Source organism: Lampris incognitus, chromosome 5 (assembly GCF_029633865.1).
Source record: "Lampris incognitus isolate fLamInc1 chromosome 5, fLamInc1.hap2, whole genome shotgun sequence".
Classification (NCBI taxonomy): domain Eukaryota; kingdom Metazoa; phylum Chordata; class Actinopteri; order Lampriformes; family Lampridae; genus Lampris; species Lampris incognitus.
Window position 1 is genome coordinate 60,232,521 of NC_079215.1, and position 15,351 is coordinate 60,247,871.

Consider the following 15,351-nt stretch of genomic DNA (forward strand, 5'->3'; position numbering starts at 1 on the left):
CTTCTTCCTCAGAAGATTACAATGGAATGATATTTGTTTTTTAATTTTCATTAATTGGACTGGATTGTATTCTGTGTTGCTTTGAAATGGATGAACTGATTTAATTTTCTTTTGGTAGCTTCTCTTGAGGCTGTGTCTCTTTTGTAATTCAGATTGTCTTTACTGTTTTGATGTGGCCATTGACATAGGGTCGCCTCTGACTGGGGTTTCAATGCTGGGGTGTTTTGCTTCCCTAGAAACTTGATCAAGATCTCAATGAGGTCAAGACCCGTGTTGAGGAGCTGGACAAAAAGTATTATGAAGTGAAAAACAAGAAAGATGAGCTGCAGAGTGAGAGAAAGTAAGCTTCTTTTTTTTCCTGTCACTTTCTTTCTGGGGACAAAGTTTATCTTGCTTTTTCTGTCATTTTTGAAATCATTCTCATCTTTGCGATTTTGTTTTTCCATCAGAGTACTATCACTGAAGGGTTGAATCATTTCCTTTTCCTTGTTAAGTCTTAATGCTGACTCTGCTGGGCAACCTGGACTGTAAAGTCTGTTTTTGTCACATTGAAGGTGATGGCGTGGGCCATTAAAGTCATATTTTTCTGCTGGTACTGGTCCTTTTTTGGAGGCTGGAACTGTGGTGACGTTGCAATAAATAGTCTAGCTCAGCAGAACTGATGGAACATATGCAACAAGGAGAGAAAACACTAAATGGAAAATAGTTTTTAATAATTCCTAGAAAGCTCTGGCATATGCCAGGGAGTTGATTTTATACTTACTTCACTACATAGTGTTACTCTGCCATATATAGAACATTTGTCTATTTCTAATGGGGAATCATTTTTTTCCAATCTTACTTGTGTCCTGATCCCTGATTCCTGCACCAATAAGTGTCATAGTGTGAGTTTGTTTCAGTTGTTTCTTGTGACATAAGTGTAACAGTGTGTGAATGGCTGTGTCTTTCCAGCTACCTGTGGCGTGAGGAGAATGCAGAGCAACAGGCCCTGGCAGCCAAAAGAGAGGATCTGGAGAAGAAACAGCAACTCCTCAGAGCTGCCACCGGCAAGGTCTGTGTCTTAACGCTTGATGGCATAATTTTTGACTTGCATAACTGAACTACGGGATACACAACTCCTAATTTTGGGGAGACTGCACACATTCATATTCACATACTCTGTCTACCTAAGGCTTGGTTCCCACTTAGGGCTGGGCGATTATGACTTCAAATCAATATCACGATTATTTCAAACTTTTACCTATATTTATTTAATTATTATTTAATTATTATTTATTTAATACACTTTTTTTTCTTGTTTTTTTTTGTTTTTTTACACTGCCCTCTTAGGTTCTCTGACAAGGTCTGTACTGTAAATATGCTGAACTGGGATATTTTTTTCTAATGAAGCATATCTTATCAGTGATTTTTAGATAATTTAAGGAAACACACATAGATTAACTATTTATGGCTATTTGTTGAATATTTCAGACAGTTGAAATCAAAGCACGCATCGCTTGAAATTAAATGTCTTGTGAAAAAGGTCACATTTTAGTTTTAGAGTAAGTTCCCTAAAAAAGTAGAAAATATCTTGCATCTCTTGCAAACAAAATAAATTAATTGTAAATAATGCCATGTGCAGAAATGTCAATGCAACACTGCTGATTAAGAGCAAGAGAAGGGCTTGGGCCGGGCACCTCCAGTGGATCAACAGACCGAATCCTGTGTGCTCATAGTGTTGTAGATATGACTGACTGATGACCGCTGTTAGATGTAATCTTGTCCTGTTACTCTGTGCACTAGTAGGTATTTTACTTTAGGTTCTTATGAAGAAACACTAGCATGTTTACCTTTTCAGTTTTCAGGCAGGATCTGAGGCATGTGACAATGTTTCCTCCTGAACTGAAAACCCGTTTGGATGGGGAGCTAGTGGCTGGTATACAGAGGTACTTTTTTGCCACCTTGCTTAGAGTGGGAAACTGTACATGATGCTTTCTCCACCATTCCAATGAATTTTCCTCACTATCCAGCATGGGAGACACTAAGTAGCTGCTCGGCTCTGCTTCTACTGTTAGCTGAAGTGACACATTGGATGCAGTTGAAGGGGTTGTCTCACTTCCTTTGAAAAAAACTTCCTAATGGCTTCTTTGCTTCTGATGAAGATGTAGACGGCTCTGTGCTCTCTGGGGTACTTTCCCTGTGGACTGCAGCTGCTGACGCCATCATCTCTATTTTCACTTTATCCTGAACGGTGAGGACATGGTGTGCAGAAATGTATGCTGTTTTAAATCTGGGATCAACAAAACTGGCTGTGTTCAGTAGCTCCTCTGTGATGAGTTTTGAGAACGTCTCCTTAAGGTACTCAAAGATGCAGGTTTTGATTGTTTTAGTCAGCTCCGTGTCATCTTCCTCCTCAGCCAGCACTCGTGAATGGAGGCTGTGTAGGACAGGCTTCACAAATGAAATGGTCACATACTCTTCCCCTGACAGGGCATCTGTGAACTCCTTCAATGGGGAGAGAGCTTTGTTGACATCCTCTAAGACAGTGGTTCTCAACCTTTTTGGGGTCCTGGACCCCCTGCGTATTTTTGATCTACCCTGAGGACCCCTCCACCTGATCTTGGGGGAGGGGGGGTTGCAATTTGTAGAAACAGTAGAAACTGCATTTTAAATTGCATTATAGCATTTATTCACTCTTTGGGGCAAAAATAAGAGCTTTCAGTTGTAACTTAGATATAGTTAACAAAACAGAATTCTTATGCAGTAACTTTCAGATATATGTAACAACAGAATTTTTATGCAGTAACTTTTAACAATGCAAACGGGAGCGAGATCTCTTATTAAAATACAATAAATTACACTTGTGAAACAGATGTAATTAGAGAAAAAAGTCCTGTTACCCTTTATAGTTTAGGTAGATAAAGGTCTCAGTCACATTTGAGTAAAATAATCCTATTTCTATAAATGTCATAGGATCTTTTTTTTAAAAGACATTTTATTTTCACGGACCCCTTGCAATTACACCACGGACCACTAGGGGTCCGCGGACCCCCGGTTGAGATACACTGCTCTGAGACATCCAGGTCAGCCCAAGATGGAACAAGGTGCCTTATTTCTTATCATCAGCGAGGACCTGTGTGATGGCTTTCTTTTGCTCAGAGACCCTTGCAGTCATCATTTGCATTGATCCCCCATTTTCAAATGTGAAATGTCAGATGACCTCCTAGCCACAGTAGAATCCGAAAGTTGGAAGTTTTTTTGTTTGTTTTTGTTTTAACCTCTCGTTCCAGGTTGTTTTTCTCAGGAAACAACGTTGAACAGGCGAGCGGTAATAATAATAGTTTTATTTATATAGCACCTTTCTAAAACAATGTTACAAAGTGCTTCACAAAAAAAAAAAAAACAAAAGACAAAAAACAGATTAAACCAGACAAGGCAGGAAAAAGAGTAAGATCAAATAAGAGTAAAAATAAAAACAAATATCAAACATTTGTAAAAGCTATCATTAAAAAGAAAAGTTTTAAGATGAGATTTAAAAGAAGTTTAAGACTTATTTCGTCTTAGCTCAGCAGGAAGAGAGTTCCAAATTGTGGGGGCTCTAACAGCAAAAGCCCAATCACCATTGTAACCAACCGAGACCTGGGAATAACTAGCAGGGCTCCATCTGCAGACCTTAATGGTTGAACAGGGACATACCAAGTCAATAAATCACAAATGTATAAAGGAGCAGGACGATTTAAAGCCTTAACCAACCGAGACCTGGGAATAACCAGCAGGGCTCCATCTGCAGACCTTAATGGTTGAGGGGGGACAGACCAAGTCAATAAATCACAAATGTATAAAGGAGCAAGACCATTTAAAACCTTAAAAGTGAGCAGTAAAATTTTAAAATCAATTTGAAATATAACCAGGAGCTAGTGTAGGGAGGCAAGCACAGGAGTGATATGGTCATGCGTCTTTGTCCCTGTAATGACCCGAGCAGCAGCATTTTGTACCAACTGCTGATGGAGGAGTGAGCCCTTGCTGATACCAGAATAAAGTGCATTACAGTAGTCGAGTTGAGAAAAGATGAAAGCATGTACAACTTTTTGCAAATCGGCAATTGATAAAAATGACCTAATTTTGGAGATTAGCTTGAGTTGGAAAAAACATGATGGAACAACATGTTTAATTTGATTGTCAAAACTGAGGTTAGCATCAAATATTACCCCAAGATTTATAGCAGCCTGTTTTAAGACTACCTGACAAGACCACCAAAATTAGTAGCAAACGGACTGATGGAATTTTCGGGACCAAACAGAATGACCTCAGACTTATCATCATTAAATTAAAGAAAATGTTTGGACATGCAGGATGTTGGTGAGGCAAGCTGTGAGATGTAATAGGGCGCTAGGATCAGTGTTTAGTGGCATGTATAACTGAGTGTCATCAGCATAAAAATGGTAAAGCACATCGTGATTTTGAATGACCAGGCCAAGGGGCAGCATGCATATAGAGAAGAGAAGGGGGCCAAGAACTGAGCCTTGAGGGACACCACAAGTCAACTGAGCCATTGAGGAGGTAGAGTTACCCAGAATAACAGAAAAAGTTCTATTGGTGAGGTAAAAGTGTAATAAGTTAAGAGCCGAGACCTTGATACCAACCCAAGTCTCTAAGCGATGTAGGAGGATGTTGTGATGGCAGCAATTAAGTCCAAAAGAACTAAATTGAGCAGTCACCTCTGTCTGCATTCAGCAGTAGATCATTAGTGACCTTAACTAGAGCTGTCTCAGTACTATGAAGTGCTCTAAAACCAGACTGGAAACTATTAAAAACAGTATTTTTGTTCATAAAAGAAATCAACTGAGAAGAAATTACTCTCTCCAGAACCTTAGATAAAAAAAGACAATTTGGAGATTGGCCTGTAGTTACTCAGGGACAGGGGCTCTAAAATTAGGTTTCTTCAGCAATAGGTGAATGATGGCATGCTTAAAACTCTGGAAAAGAACTGGAGGCCAGGGAATTATTAAGAATTTGAAGAATAACAGGGCTGATAGTGGAAAATACCTCCTTGAATAGCTTAGTGGGAATGATGTCTAGGATGCAGGAGGAGGAGCTCATATTGGCGACTGTAGTCTCCAACACTGAAATTGTAAGTGGTTGAAGTTGGGTGAAAGAGGCAGAATTAATACGGGGAATGGAACGAAAAGAGCCTGGCTGGATTTGGGACATAATATTCTCCACCTTGTTTACAAAATGAGTGAGAAATGTTTCGGACAACTCAACATCAGGTTCAAAAAGAGAAGTGGAGGGACCATCGATGACAGAATTAATTACCCCAAAGAGAACTTTAGGATTGTGGTTATTTCTCAATATTAGTTCAGAGAAGTACGCTGATCTCGCATCCTTAACTGCCTTCTGGTAAATTAACATTTGGTTTTTAAGGGTGTTATGTGTTAATTCGGACTTGTTGGCCTTCCATTGTCGTTCTGTTTTTCTACAGTCTTCTAAGGGCACGGGTGTGATCATTCAGCCAGGGCAGGTTATTTAATTTTTGTTTCCTAGTTTTAAGTGGTGCAATTTGGTTGAGAATGGATTGGCACTGATCACTGAGTGAATTTAATAGTGCATCTGGATTGAGCGGTGATAAAGAGGGATTAAAGGATGATGAATTAAAAGCATCACAGAATTTAACTGCAGAGCCAGCGTTGAGAATGCGAGATCGTGTTTTAGGATAATGACTAGGAGTAGCGAGCTGTAGTGGGACTTTGAAAATTATAGTTTTATGGTCGGATAAAGGCATATCCACCAAATTGAGACATTCGAGAGAGAAACCAGAGGAGAGTACAAGGTCTAAAATGTGGCCTTTGGAGTGTGTGGTCCCTTTAACAGATTGAATAAGGTTAAAAGAATCTACAAGATCCAAAAAATCTGAGGTGATGGAATGGGAAGGACGGCACATATGAATATTAAAATCGCCAAGAATAAGCACCCTGTCATATTTTGGCATGACAATAGATAAAAGGTCAGAAAACTCAGAGATAAAACTAACTGAATTAGGGGGCCTATAAATTAAGATGCAGAGAAAAGGGGAAGGGCCAGTAATTTAAAAAAATAAAACCTCAAATGAGATAAAATGACCAAAATTAACAGGATGGCGCTTAAGACCTAACTTATAAAAAACAGCTAGGCCAACCCCTCTACCAGAGGGCCTGGGAATGTGAAAATATGCAAAATCAGGGGGGCCAGCCCCAATCAGGGGAACAGTGTCCCCTGGGGACAGCCATGTTTCAGTAATCATAAAAAAGTCCAGATTATTGGAAACGATAACATCATTAATGATCCTTCACCACTTCTTCATCAGTATACGGCTTCATCTTTTTCTTCAGTTCATGTGTGATTTTGTAGGATGCCTCTGTCACTCGTTCACTAGTAATATTGTGGAAGAAGTTTTTCTGAGCAGTTCTGTTTGAGCCTCGCCAGCTTTTCAGCCCTTAGCTGTCCATCTTTCTTTTCTTTCTTTCTTTTTTTTTTTTAGTAGGACTTAAAAGAGCCACAACTAGTCATAAAGGAGCCACGGGTTGAGTATCACTGGACTAGGCCGTTCACAACAACCCGACTTCTTACAGAAGAATGTCAGACACACACAAATGACGGACATGGCATTCTTTTTAGGTATAACCTACTCAGGTTGAGGCCTAATTGTTGGCTCAGTGTTAGCACTTGTGTCATCCATGCCGCCAGCTTGCTTTGAGTGAACTCGGACTAAGGTTAGTTGGATGGGGCAGAGGCATGTGACTGAACACAACGTAGTATTTTTTTAAAGGGACAGTTCATAAACACATGCACTGGGGAAATTATTAACCGAATTAACTGACATGAGCAAGATTAAGTCGGTGAGAGGTTCTTAATGTCGGTTTCCATACATTTTCGGCTAATTGCCCAGCCCTATTCCCACTAGGTTTCTTTTCCTAAAGACTTTTTAGTCTTTGCCTTTATTTGCAAATTCAAAAAGTGTTTCAGGGCAGCGCACTCCCGTAACACAGTTGTGTAGCGTAAGGGCCCTGACACACCAGGCTGACGGTCAGCCGTCGGCCGATGTTGGGCCATCAGTGAGCTTCTGTTACCCTAGTTTTTGCGGTGTGTCCCGCACCGTCGGCACTAGTTGGACCCCTGTCGGCAGCTTTTCGGCCGATTCAGCATGTTGAATCGGCAGAGTCCGTCAGTGAGAGAGATCACCCTGATTGGCTGTTCAGCTTAGTGAATTAGTGCAGAACATACATGCTAGCTGGCCGTTGGCTTTAGTCTTTGCTGTGTGTTCAAGTGCTACTTTTTGACTCAGACAGCAGGCTACGTTAGGCGACGCCACAGTCGGCCTTCGTTGCCGCTAGGCAGTTTGGTGTGTCTGGGCCCTAATACCCCATGTAACTCACAGAAAGTTGAATCAGTTCATCTGAACACAACATTTATTGAGAGAGAAGTGTTTCATCATTCATCTAAGTGACATCTTCCGTTTCACCTGACTTATAAACAATATAGTGGCATAACGACCGAAAACGATCAGTTTCATATGCAAATTGCTGTGACCATTAACTAGAGTTTCAATGACAATTAGTACGATTCATAGAGAATTTGAGGGTGGTAGCAATCACAGCATTGTAAGATGGTGACAGATGTACTCTTAGCCCCCTCCCCCTGGTTCTGGGATGGTCGTTCCCTCTTCACATAGATGGCCTCTGTGACTCCTTGTTCAACCCAGCATTCCTCCCTATCGAGGATGTACACATCCTCATCCTTGAAAGAGTGGCCACTGGCCTCTAGATGGGTGTAGGCCGCGCAGTCCTGGCCTTATGCGCTAGCTCTTCTGTGTTGTGCCATCCTCTTGGCCAGTCTCCAAAGTCTGGATGCATGCATAAAGACCCCATGAAACTCAGTTTTAGTGCTCTTAACAGCGTCTCATAATCTTGTGTCTGTGACAGTCAACATCTAATTAACTCCCGGTGAAATGCTGGTTAAAGTCAGAATTCATTTGCTCTCACGAAAAACGTGCAGCAAAAAGCAGTGGTAGTAAAAAAAAAAAAAAAAAAAAAACCTTACAAAAAGTGAGTATAAATGGATCCTTTTCTTATTTGGTCGGCAGAAACCACACAAGTTGCAGGAATGGTGACTGGCTCGTACTTGTTGTACTTGCTTCACTGTGCACCTCTCGCTCCACGCCATGGCTGCAGCATGGAACATTGCCGTGTATACCAGCCTCCTCCATTGCTCCATTGTTTGTCTGGGGCAACAGACGAGTTCTGCACCACAACTTGGGGCGAGATGATGGCTCTCCATTTCTTATACTTGCGCATTGGTGAACCGTGTCACCAGCATATGTAATTACTCACGCCTACTTCTTTACCACAGTAACCCATGCAGATAGGTTGGTGATGTCTCAACACACAAATCCGATCTGCTTACTTGCAAATAGCAGTTCGGACATTCTGTCTTAAAGATCTAATTTGAGAAAAAATCCCTTTTGCCTGCATTCTGAACAAGACCATACAGCACTCTTATGTAAAGGCACCTCTGTCTCAAAATCAGATTTCCTGTACGCCCGTCACGTAAATGCTTAAATTTTGACTCAGCCAATTGTCTGGCAAGGACTATTAAATGGAGTCTAAGCCCTGTCACAGAACCGTATCATTAACATATGACTCACTCACCCCTGTCTTGTCCAGTAACTGCCAAATATTCCCTCCAGGCAGATACGTCATTCTGATAACTGTTGACATGAAATGATGCTTTTTGTGGCTTCCTGAAAATTGATTTCCTGCATTCTTTTTCTCTCCAGAGGTTCTGGCTAACTCATCCTCTCTACAGCCCTCTACTGTATCTATGTGTTATTTACCAAATTATTTTCAGAATCAGATCTGCATGTTAGTCAAAAGTTAATGTTTATTAATCTTTCCTTTGCAAGGCAGAACATATATTTGCTTGGTGTCTTAAAAGAAACAGTGGTTTGCTCAGCTTTTAAGTCTTTGGTTGATTGTTATTGGTAGTGTCATTTCAACTTAGAAGTTTTTGTTCCCTCAGATTTCATGTCATGTCCCAAGCTTTGATAACTAGTTTAACTGATTGCGAATGTTTTCAGCTAATGCTCAGATGAGAAACTAGTTAAATTCACTGCCTAAATTGTATAATTATTCTCAGTAAAACATATTGCTAGGCCTACAAAAACATCTAGAGTCAAATTTGAGTTCTACATGTGAAAGCAACGTTGTGATCTGTGTTGTATTTTTGAATTGATGTGGTTTCTGGAAACATCAAGCCTTGTATTCATCGTTCATCTGATCATTTGACTAGAGTTAGTCAACTGGTGCTTGTGGTTGTATACTTTTTATACATATCATGTATTGACTTTTCACTTTGTTGCTTGATTCAATAACAAAACACTTGAGCAACACTAAGATTATTCAGAAACACTGTTTGCTACTGTACGTAAAAGAATGAAGCTGTGGTTGTTTGGCTTAGTTTTGTGTGGGATGACCTCAAATCATGAGGGGTGACCTCAAAATTAGCTCTTGGTTGCCCCATGGACAACAAGAAATTTTCCTAAAAAACAACTCCTGATAGTAGAGTAGTTGGCTTTGTGTGTTAGAGGGTCAGTTAGTAGCAGTTACAGGTGCATAACCATCTTCATAGATGGGAAAAGGAAATGTTCAAAAATACAAAAACATTTTTTTGAAACCATGTGTCACATGATCGGCTGAAAGCTCATGTGAGTAGTCAACAGCTATCTTTTCACAGCATTTATTGTAAATGTCAGGCACTACAGTTTGGGGAAATATTTTCTTGAGGGCATGGCGTATCCCTTGTCAAGGGTTTGAATGAGTCTTTTGAAACCAGTATGTTCCACTGCAGCTATGGGGACCATGTCCCTCACCATGTAGAACGTGATGGTGTCAGTTGTCTGTTTCTTTCTATGTGAATGTTCTGCATTTTGAGCGGTACTAGTGAATCTTTGACTGCTGCTTTGGGGAATCACCTCAGCCATAAGTGAGCCTGTCTCGGTTCTTACATTTCACTTATTTGTATTTGTTCATTATCCTGTTTGCTGCGATTGACGTTATATCTTTTTTAGAAACCAGCTTGTTTCCCTCTCTTGAGTCATCCCTGCCTGACTGGTGTTTAATATTAGTGTTCATGTTGTCTCATGCCCAGCACGCTGCATTCATTCTGAATGAAGAACAAAGACAGAAGCATATGACTGGATATGATGACTAGGTGTTAGAAAGTTTTTACTGAGCACACTGACATGAGCAAAATTAGGCCTGTGAAAGATTGTTAACATCGGTAGCAGTAAACTTTCAGGATACCACTCAGCCCTGATTTGTAGCTAGATCAATGATATTGTTTCTTTTAGAATTTGGTATTCAATGCTGCTCTTTGAAATCAGCCCCGAAGGACTAGTCCAACACAATGGAAAGGGCTAGTCAGTTGTTGTGGTTGAGAAGAAATTAGTTCAGTTGGGGGAGTAGCTGCTAGATGTTTTTCTTGCAGGTAGGCAGAAGATGTTAAGATGTGGGTTTGGAGAGGGTTGGTTCTGAGATCTGAGATCTGAGAACTCGCCATTGGGCCTTGTGTAAATTAAGGCTCTGCAAAAAAATCGATACAGCTCAGTATTGCAATATTTTTTTTTTCCACAATAAAAATTATTCATGTATTAAACAGATTTAAAATGTGTTTAAATACCTCAAATCTCTGTGATCAAATAGCCTACGACCTCTGCTCCTGTATGATATGTGTGCTAGTAGGAGGCTAGTTGCCACCCGGCACTAGTATTTCAGAGGCAAGCATGGTGGAAAATATTAGAGCAACACTTTCATCTTTCAAAGCCAACATTTGGGTGCATTTTGGTGTTAAAGATGAAACGGGGAGTAACAATTTGGATAAAACTAATGCCATTTGCAAGCTTTGTCATACTATGATAAAATATTCAGGAGTTTTCACTGAATTAACTCAAGTGGCTTATTGACGTGACTGGGGTGTAATGTCTGTGTGTCTTCTTAATTTGTTTGGTCTCATACTATCAGCTGCTAGAGTTTTAAGACATAAAATACACACTGGTCTCTCCTCATCTCCCACCACATACACTGTGAACCCAAGAGCAAGATAGGCTTCGTCACACCTTTACCTTCAGCTAAGCACTTTGTCTTGTTTGTCTCAAAAGCATCGCCTGTCTTTCTTTTTGTCCCTATCAAATGTCTCTTCATTTTGTGGACCTACAGACTCTGTCTCATGAAAGCACATTTTGTTGATTGTTCCGCTGTAAAAAATATTCTGACGTCAAAACAGTAGTTCCGCACTACATTCCCCCTTGGTCACCCCCCCCATCATGCCTCTGTGCCCCCCAGGGGGGGGGTGCACCACACACTTTGAGAAATGCTGGACTAAGGACAGGATGTTGTGTTGCTGTAAAACCCCCTTGAGGCAAATTTGTAATGTGTGATATTAGGCTATACCAATGAAATTGACTTAAAGGAGCTATAGGGGGCTGCTGATTTTTGGCAAAATTTTAAATTTCTTATTATATCTCAGCGGGAATCGATAGTACTAAAAAAAGGGCGTTTGACACCAAAATGAAAAAAATCTGTCGTTCCTGTAAGGGGCAGGAGCTAAAACAACGACATCCAATCAAATGAACGACCAAGTCAAATGATTGGAACAGGCAAGCTGTCTATCAAACCCACAGTGACATGGCTGCCTATGCTGTTGCACGGGAATATCTCTAACCACGGACACATCCTCGTCATCGGACGTTGTTTATGTTCATTATAATAATAAAGTTAGTTTTCTCTTACGTGTGGACATCCATTCGGTACAGCTAATTCGGCTCCGCTCAGAATGATGCTTGTCTCAGGTGAAATGCTTTTGCTTCAATCAGCTTGTGTGTCTGGCGCGTGCATGTGTTTTCGGGGCATGGCTTTGGAGGCATCCTGATGCTTTCTGATTGGGAAGGGCGGTGTCAAATTCGGTTTGAAAATATTTCTAGGTTCTGCCCAAAATCAACGGCCGCCTATTGCTCCTTTAAGGCGATCTGACAGGTATGATGGGGCAAGCCCATTTAGGATTTTACAAGTCAGGAGAAGCACCTTGACGTCTGATCTAATATGGATAGGTAACCAATGAAGGGAGGCAAGAATTGGTGTAATATGGTCAAATTTTCTAGTTTTAGTTAGGATTCTAGCTGCAGCATTTTGAACCATCTGAAGACAATACTGGCATGTGGCAGACCTGAAAACACAACATTATAGTAATCAAGTCTGGATGAAACAAATGCATGTATTAGAGTCTCTGTGTCAGCTATGGACAGGAAAGACCGAATTTTAGCTATGTTACATAAGTGGAAAAAGGCAGTCTTGGTGATTTCTTTAATGTGCTTATGAAAGGAAAGGCTGGGATCAAACATAACACCAAGATTTTTGGCTGCCACACTTGGTGAAATCACAGAGTTGTCGATTGTTATTCTTACTTGGTTCAAATTCGGAAGAACTGGAGTTGGTCCGCGGACACTGCAGCTGCCCACTGCTCCTATAAAATAGGATGGGTTAAAGGCACAGAACAAGAATACAATTCATTGTAAAAATATGTCAAAGTTGCTTTCTTTCTTTGTTCTCGTCTTTCATTCTTCAGGGTCAGCCGTCTCATTATGTTAGTCGATAGCAGAAGTGAGGACACAAATACTCATGATGGCACTGTTATTGGTTGTTACAGTTTGGTAGCCAACTAAGCCATTTAAAACAAGGTTTATGGAGATTCATATCATGGTCACAGAGAATATCTGTTTATGATCACTGTTCTGAATTCATACGCTGGCCACAAAGTTGCTATGTAACCAACATGCTAAATTGGTAGCAAGCCCAAGAAATTTTCAAAGCTCTAACTTAACAGCTAACGTTTGCTTCATAAACTTTTAATTATGAGTCCAAAACAGTCAACTAAAAAGGTTGTATGCTTTTATTTATTAATTTATTTTTTGGTAATTGGTCATGGTATCAGCAGAATAATCCACTCCAAGCATGATTGTATTGATTAACTTTTTTCTTTTTATTCCTGTTTTCTCTTCAGGCCATTCTGAACGGCATAGACAGCATCAACAAGGTGTTGGAGCACTTCCGCCGAAAGGGCATTAACCAGCATGTAATCAATGGCTACCATGGCATTGTCATGAACAACTTTGAGTGTGAGCCTGCCTTCTACACTTGTGTGGAAGTGACTGCGGGCACCAGGTGAGGCCATTGACTGCAAAATGAAAATGATAATGAGTCCTTGTGTTTAATATGAAACCACAAAAAGAACATAAATTGTCTTCTCCCCCAGGTTGTTCTATCACATTGTAGAGACAGATGAGGTAAGCACCAAAATTCTGATGGAGTTTAACAAGATGAACCTGCCTGGAGAGGTGACCTTCCTGCCCCTGAGTAAACTGGATGTCAGGGACACTGCATACCCAGAGACCAATGTAAGGGCCTTGTGTGCATAAAAACATTTTTTGCTCACAAATTTTATGTCTTTGAAAATAAGGACAAGGCAGGTTAACATCCAAACAAGCATTTAATCTATGGTTCTTTGTACGTGTTGTCATGAAACCAGTTGGCACTAAGTATCCAATTGACACCAAATGGATAAAACAACTAATTAAATTCAAACCAAAACCATGAATCGGATTTATCTTTTCATGTCAAAAAAACGTTGAACGTGGCATAATAACAAAATTCAGCAACATGTTTTATTTGTAAATGAGTGATAATGTTTTTGGGTTTTTTTATCCATAACTTTTCTCAGTTGTCTCAAGAAGGGTGCATTTAAGTGTAATATTCATTAGCGGACCTTTTGAGTAACAAGTACAAGAAAGAGGTGGTAGTATGGGTGGTTGGTGTTTCATAATTTGGTGAACTGATCTGATATTTTGTATACGTGTGTGTCTGATATGACTTTTAGAAAAGGATAGGGCGAGAGAAGGTGAACTATGGGGAGCTCTTAAAAAAAGAAACAAAATTCTACTTTTTTTACTTTATTTTTTTCATCGGCTTGATAGTTCAGAATGCATACGATTAGAATAATGTGACGTGAGAAAAACATTGTTTCAATCTAACTTAATTTATTTCACTGCTTGAGTCAGCAATGTGTTGCATGTAGCATTGGGTTTGGTATCGAGAACCAGTTATGTCTCTGAACTGACTCCATATCCATAAGACAGGATAGGTAATTATATTTTATATTGGATGTGAGTTCACAGAGGAATATGATCCCTCAAGTTTATCCCCATATAGCTCTTGGTAGAGAAATTGTATTCATCATTATAAAGAGCGGCAGATGAGCATGGAGAGTTGTGAAGGGGTTAAATTCATTCTCCACTGTTGAGCCACCTTCATTTAGAAAGGGAAAACTCATGATTAATAACCTGCCATTTACAGGATATTTATCTTTAACTTGCTATTTGTTATACTTGAAAGTATAAATAGTTATATTTTATGAAATTATAATTCTAAAGAATGCTTATCTAGCTGCAGTAATTTGTATTTTCAGAGAAATTATCAACGTCCTGAACCCTAAATAATAACTAGCCTGTGTTGAGACGATAAGTTTTAAGATTTGAGAGGCTTTGGTTCTTTCCTCAAAAATCATGTCCAGAATTTGAACCAGACTTTGATTATAACTAAATCAGATAAGTAAAATTGAGATCAGAAACAATGAAGTCAAAAGGATACCCAACCCTCTGTACTGAATGAAAATGTTAAATTTTATTTTATTCTAATAAAGTGCTTCACAGTCAGAAAATACATAATTGAATCCATAGCATATGAGATTACTACCTCGGGAAATAAAATAATTATTAATACATTTAGAATTAACTACCAACACAATGGAGATTATTACATTATTATTAGATTTTTTGGGGGAATTTAAAGCAAACTGTAACTATGCATTATATATATCAAAACCTCTCCTTGTGCCCAAGGACGCCATCCCTATGATCAGTAAGCTACGCTACAGTCAAAACTTTGACAAGGCATTCAAGCATGTGTTTGGAAAGACCCTGATTTGTCGCAGCATGGAGGTCTCCACCCAGCTGGCAAGGGCCTTCACCATGGACTGCATAACCCTGGAGGGTAAGATGACCTGCACTAGATGGTAGAATCTGTGAATGAATAGACTTCAAGGATGATATATTTTGTGTAGGCCTACTGAGAAGTGGGCTCCACCATGTGTTCTTTCAGCTTTATCTCAATGAGTTAAATGAGTAAGGTTTAGGTTTTAACACTCGAAATAAGATAGATAGCACAAGAGTTGTGGACATTTTGTTCTCTGGGGTAATCTTCACAAATGAACACCATATTTACAACTTTT

General features: G+C 39.8%; 1 protein-coding gene across 1 annotated transcript in view; it reads left to right on the plus strand.

Annotated features, from left to right (window-relative positions):
• smc3 (structural maintenance of chromosomes 3) overlaps positions 1-15,351 on the plus strand; it is a 93,124-nt gene that overhangs the window by 29,742 nt on the left and 48,031 nt on the right. Inside the window, exons 14-18 of the mRNA XM_056279704.1 lie at positions 237-340; positions 952-1,051; positions 13,069-13,229; positions 13,321-13,462; positions 14,963-15,113. Of these exons, the coding sequence (XP_056135679.1) occupies positions 237-340; positions 952-1,051; positions 13,069-13,229; positions 13,321-13,462; positions 14,963-15,113 (658 nt within the window). The remainder of the gene's footprint in view (positions 1-236; positions 341-951; positions 1,052-13,068; positions 13,230-13,320; positions 13,463-14,962; positions 15,114-15,351) is intronic.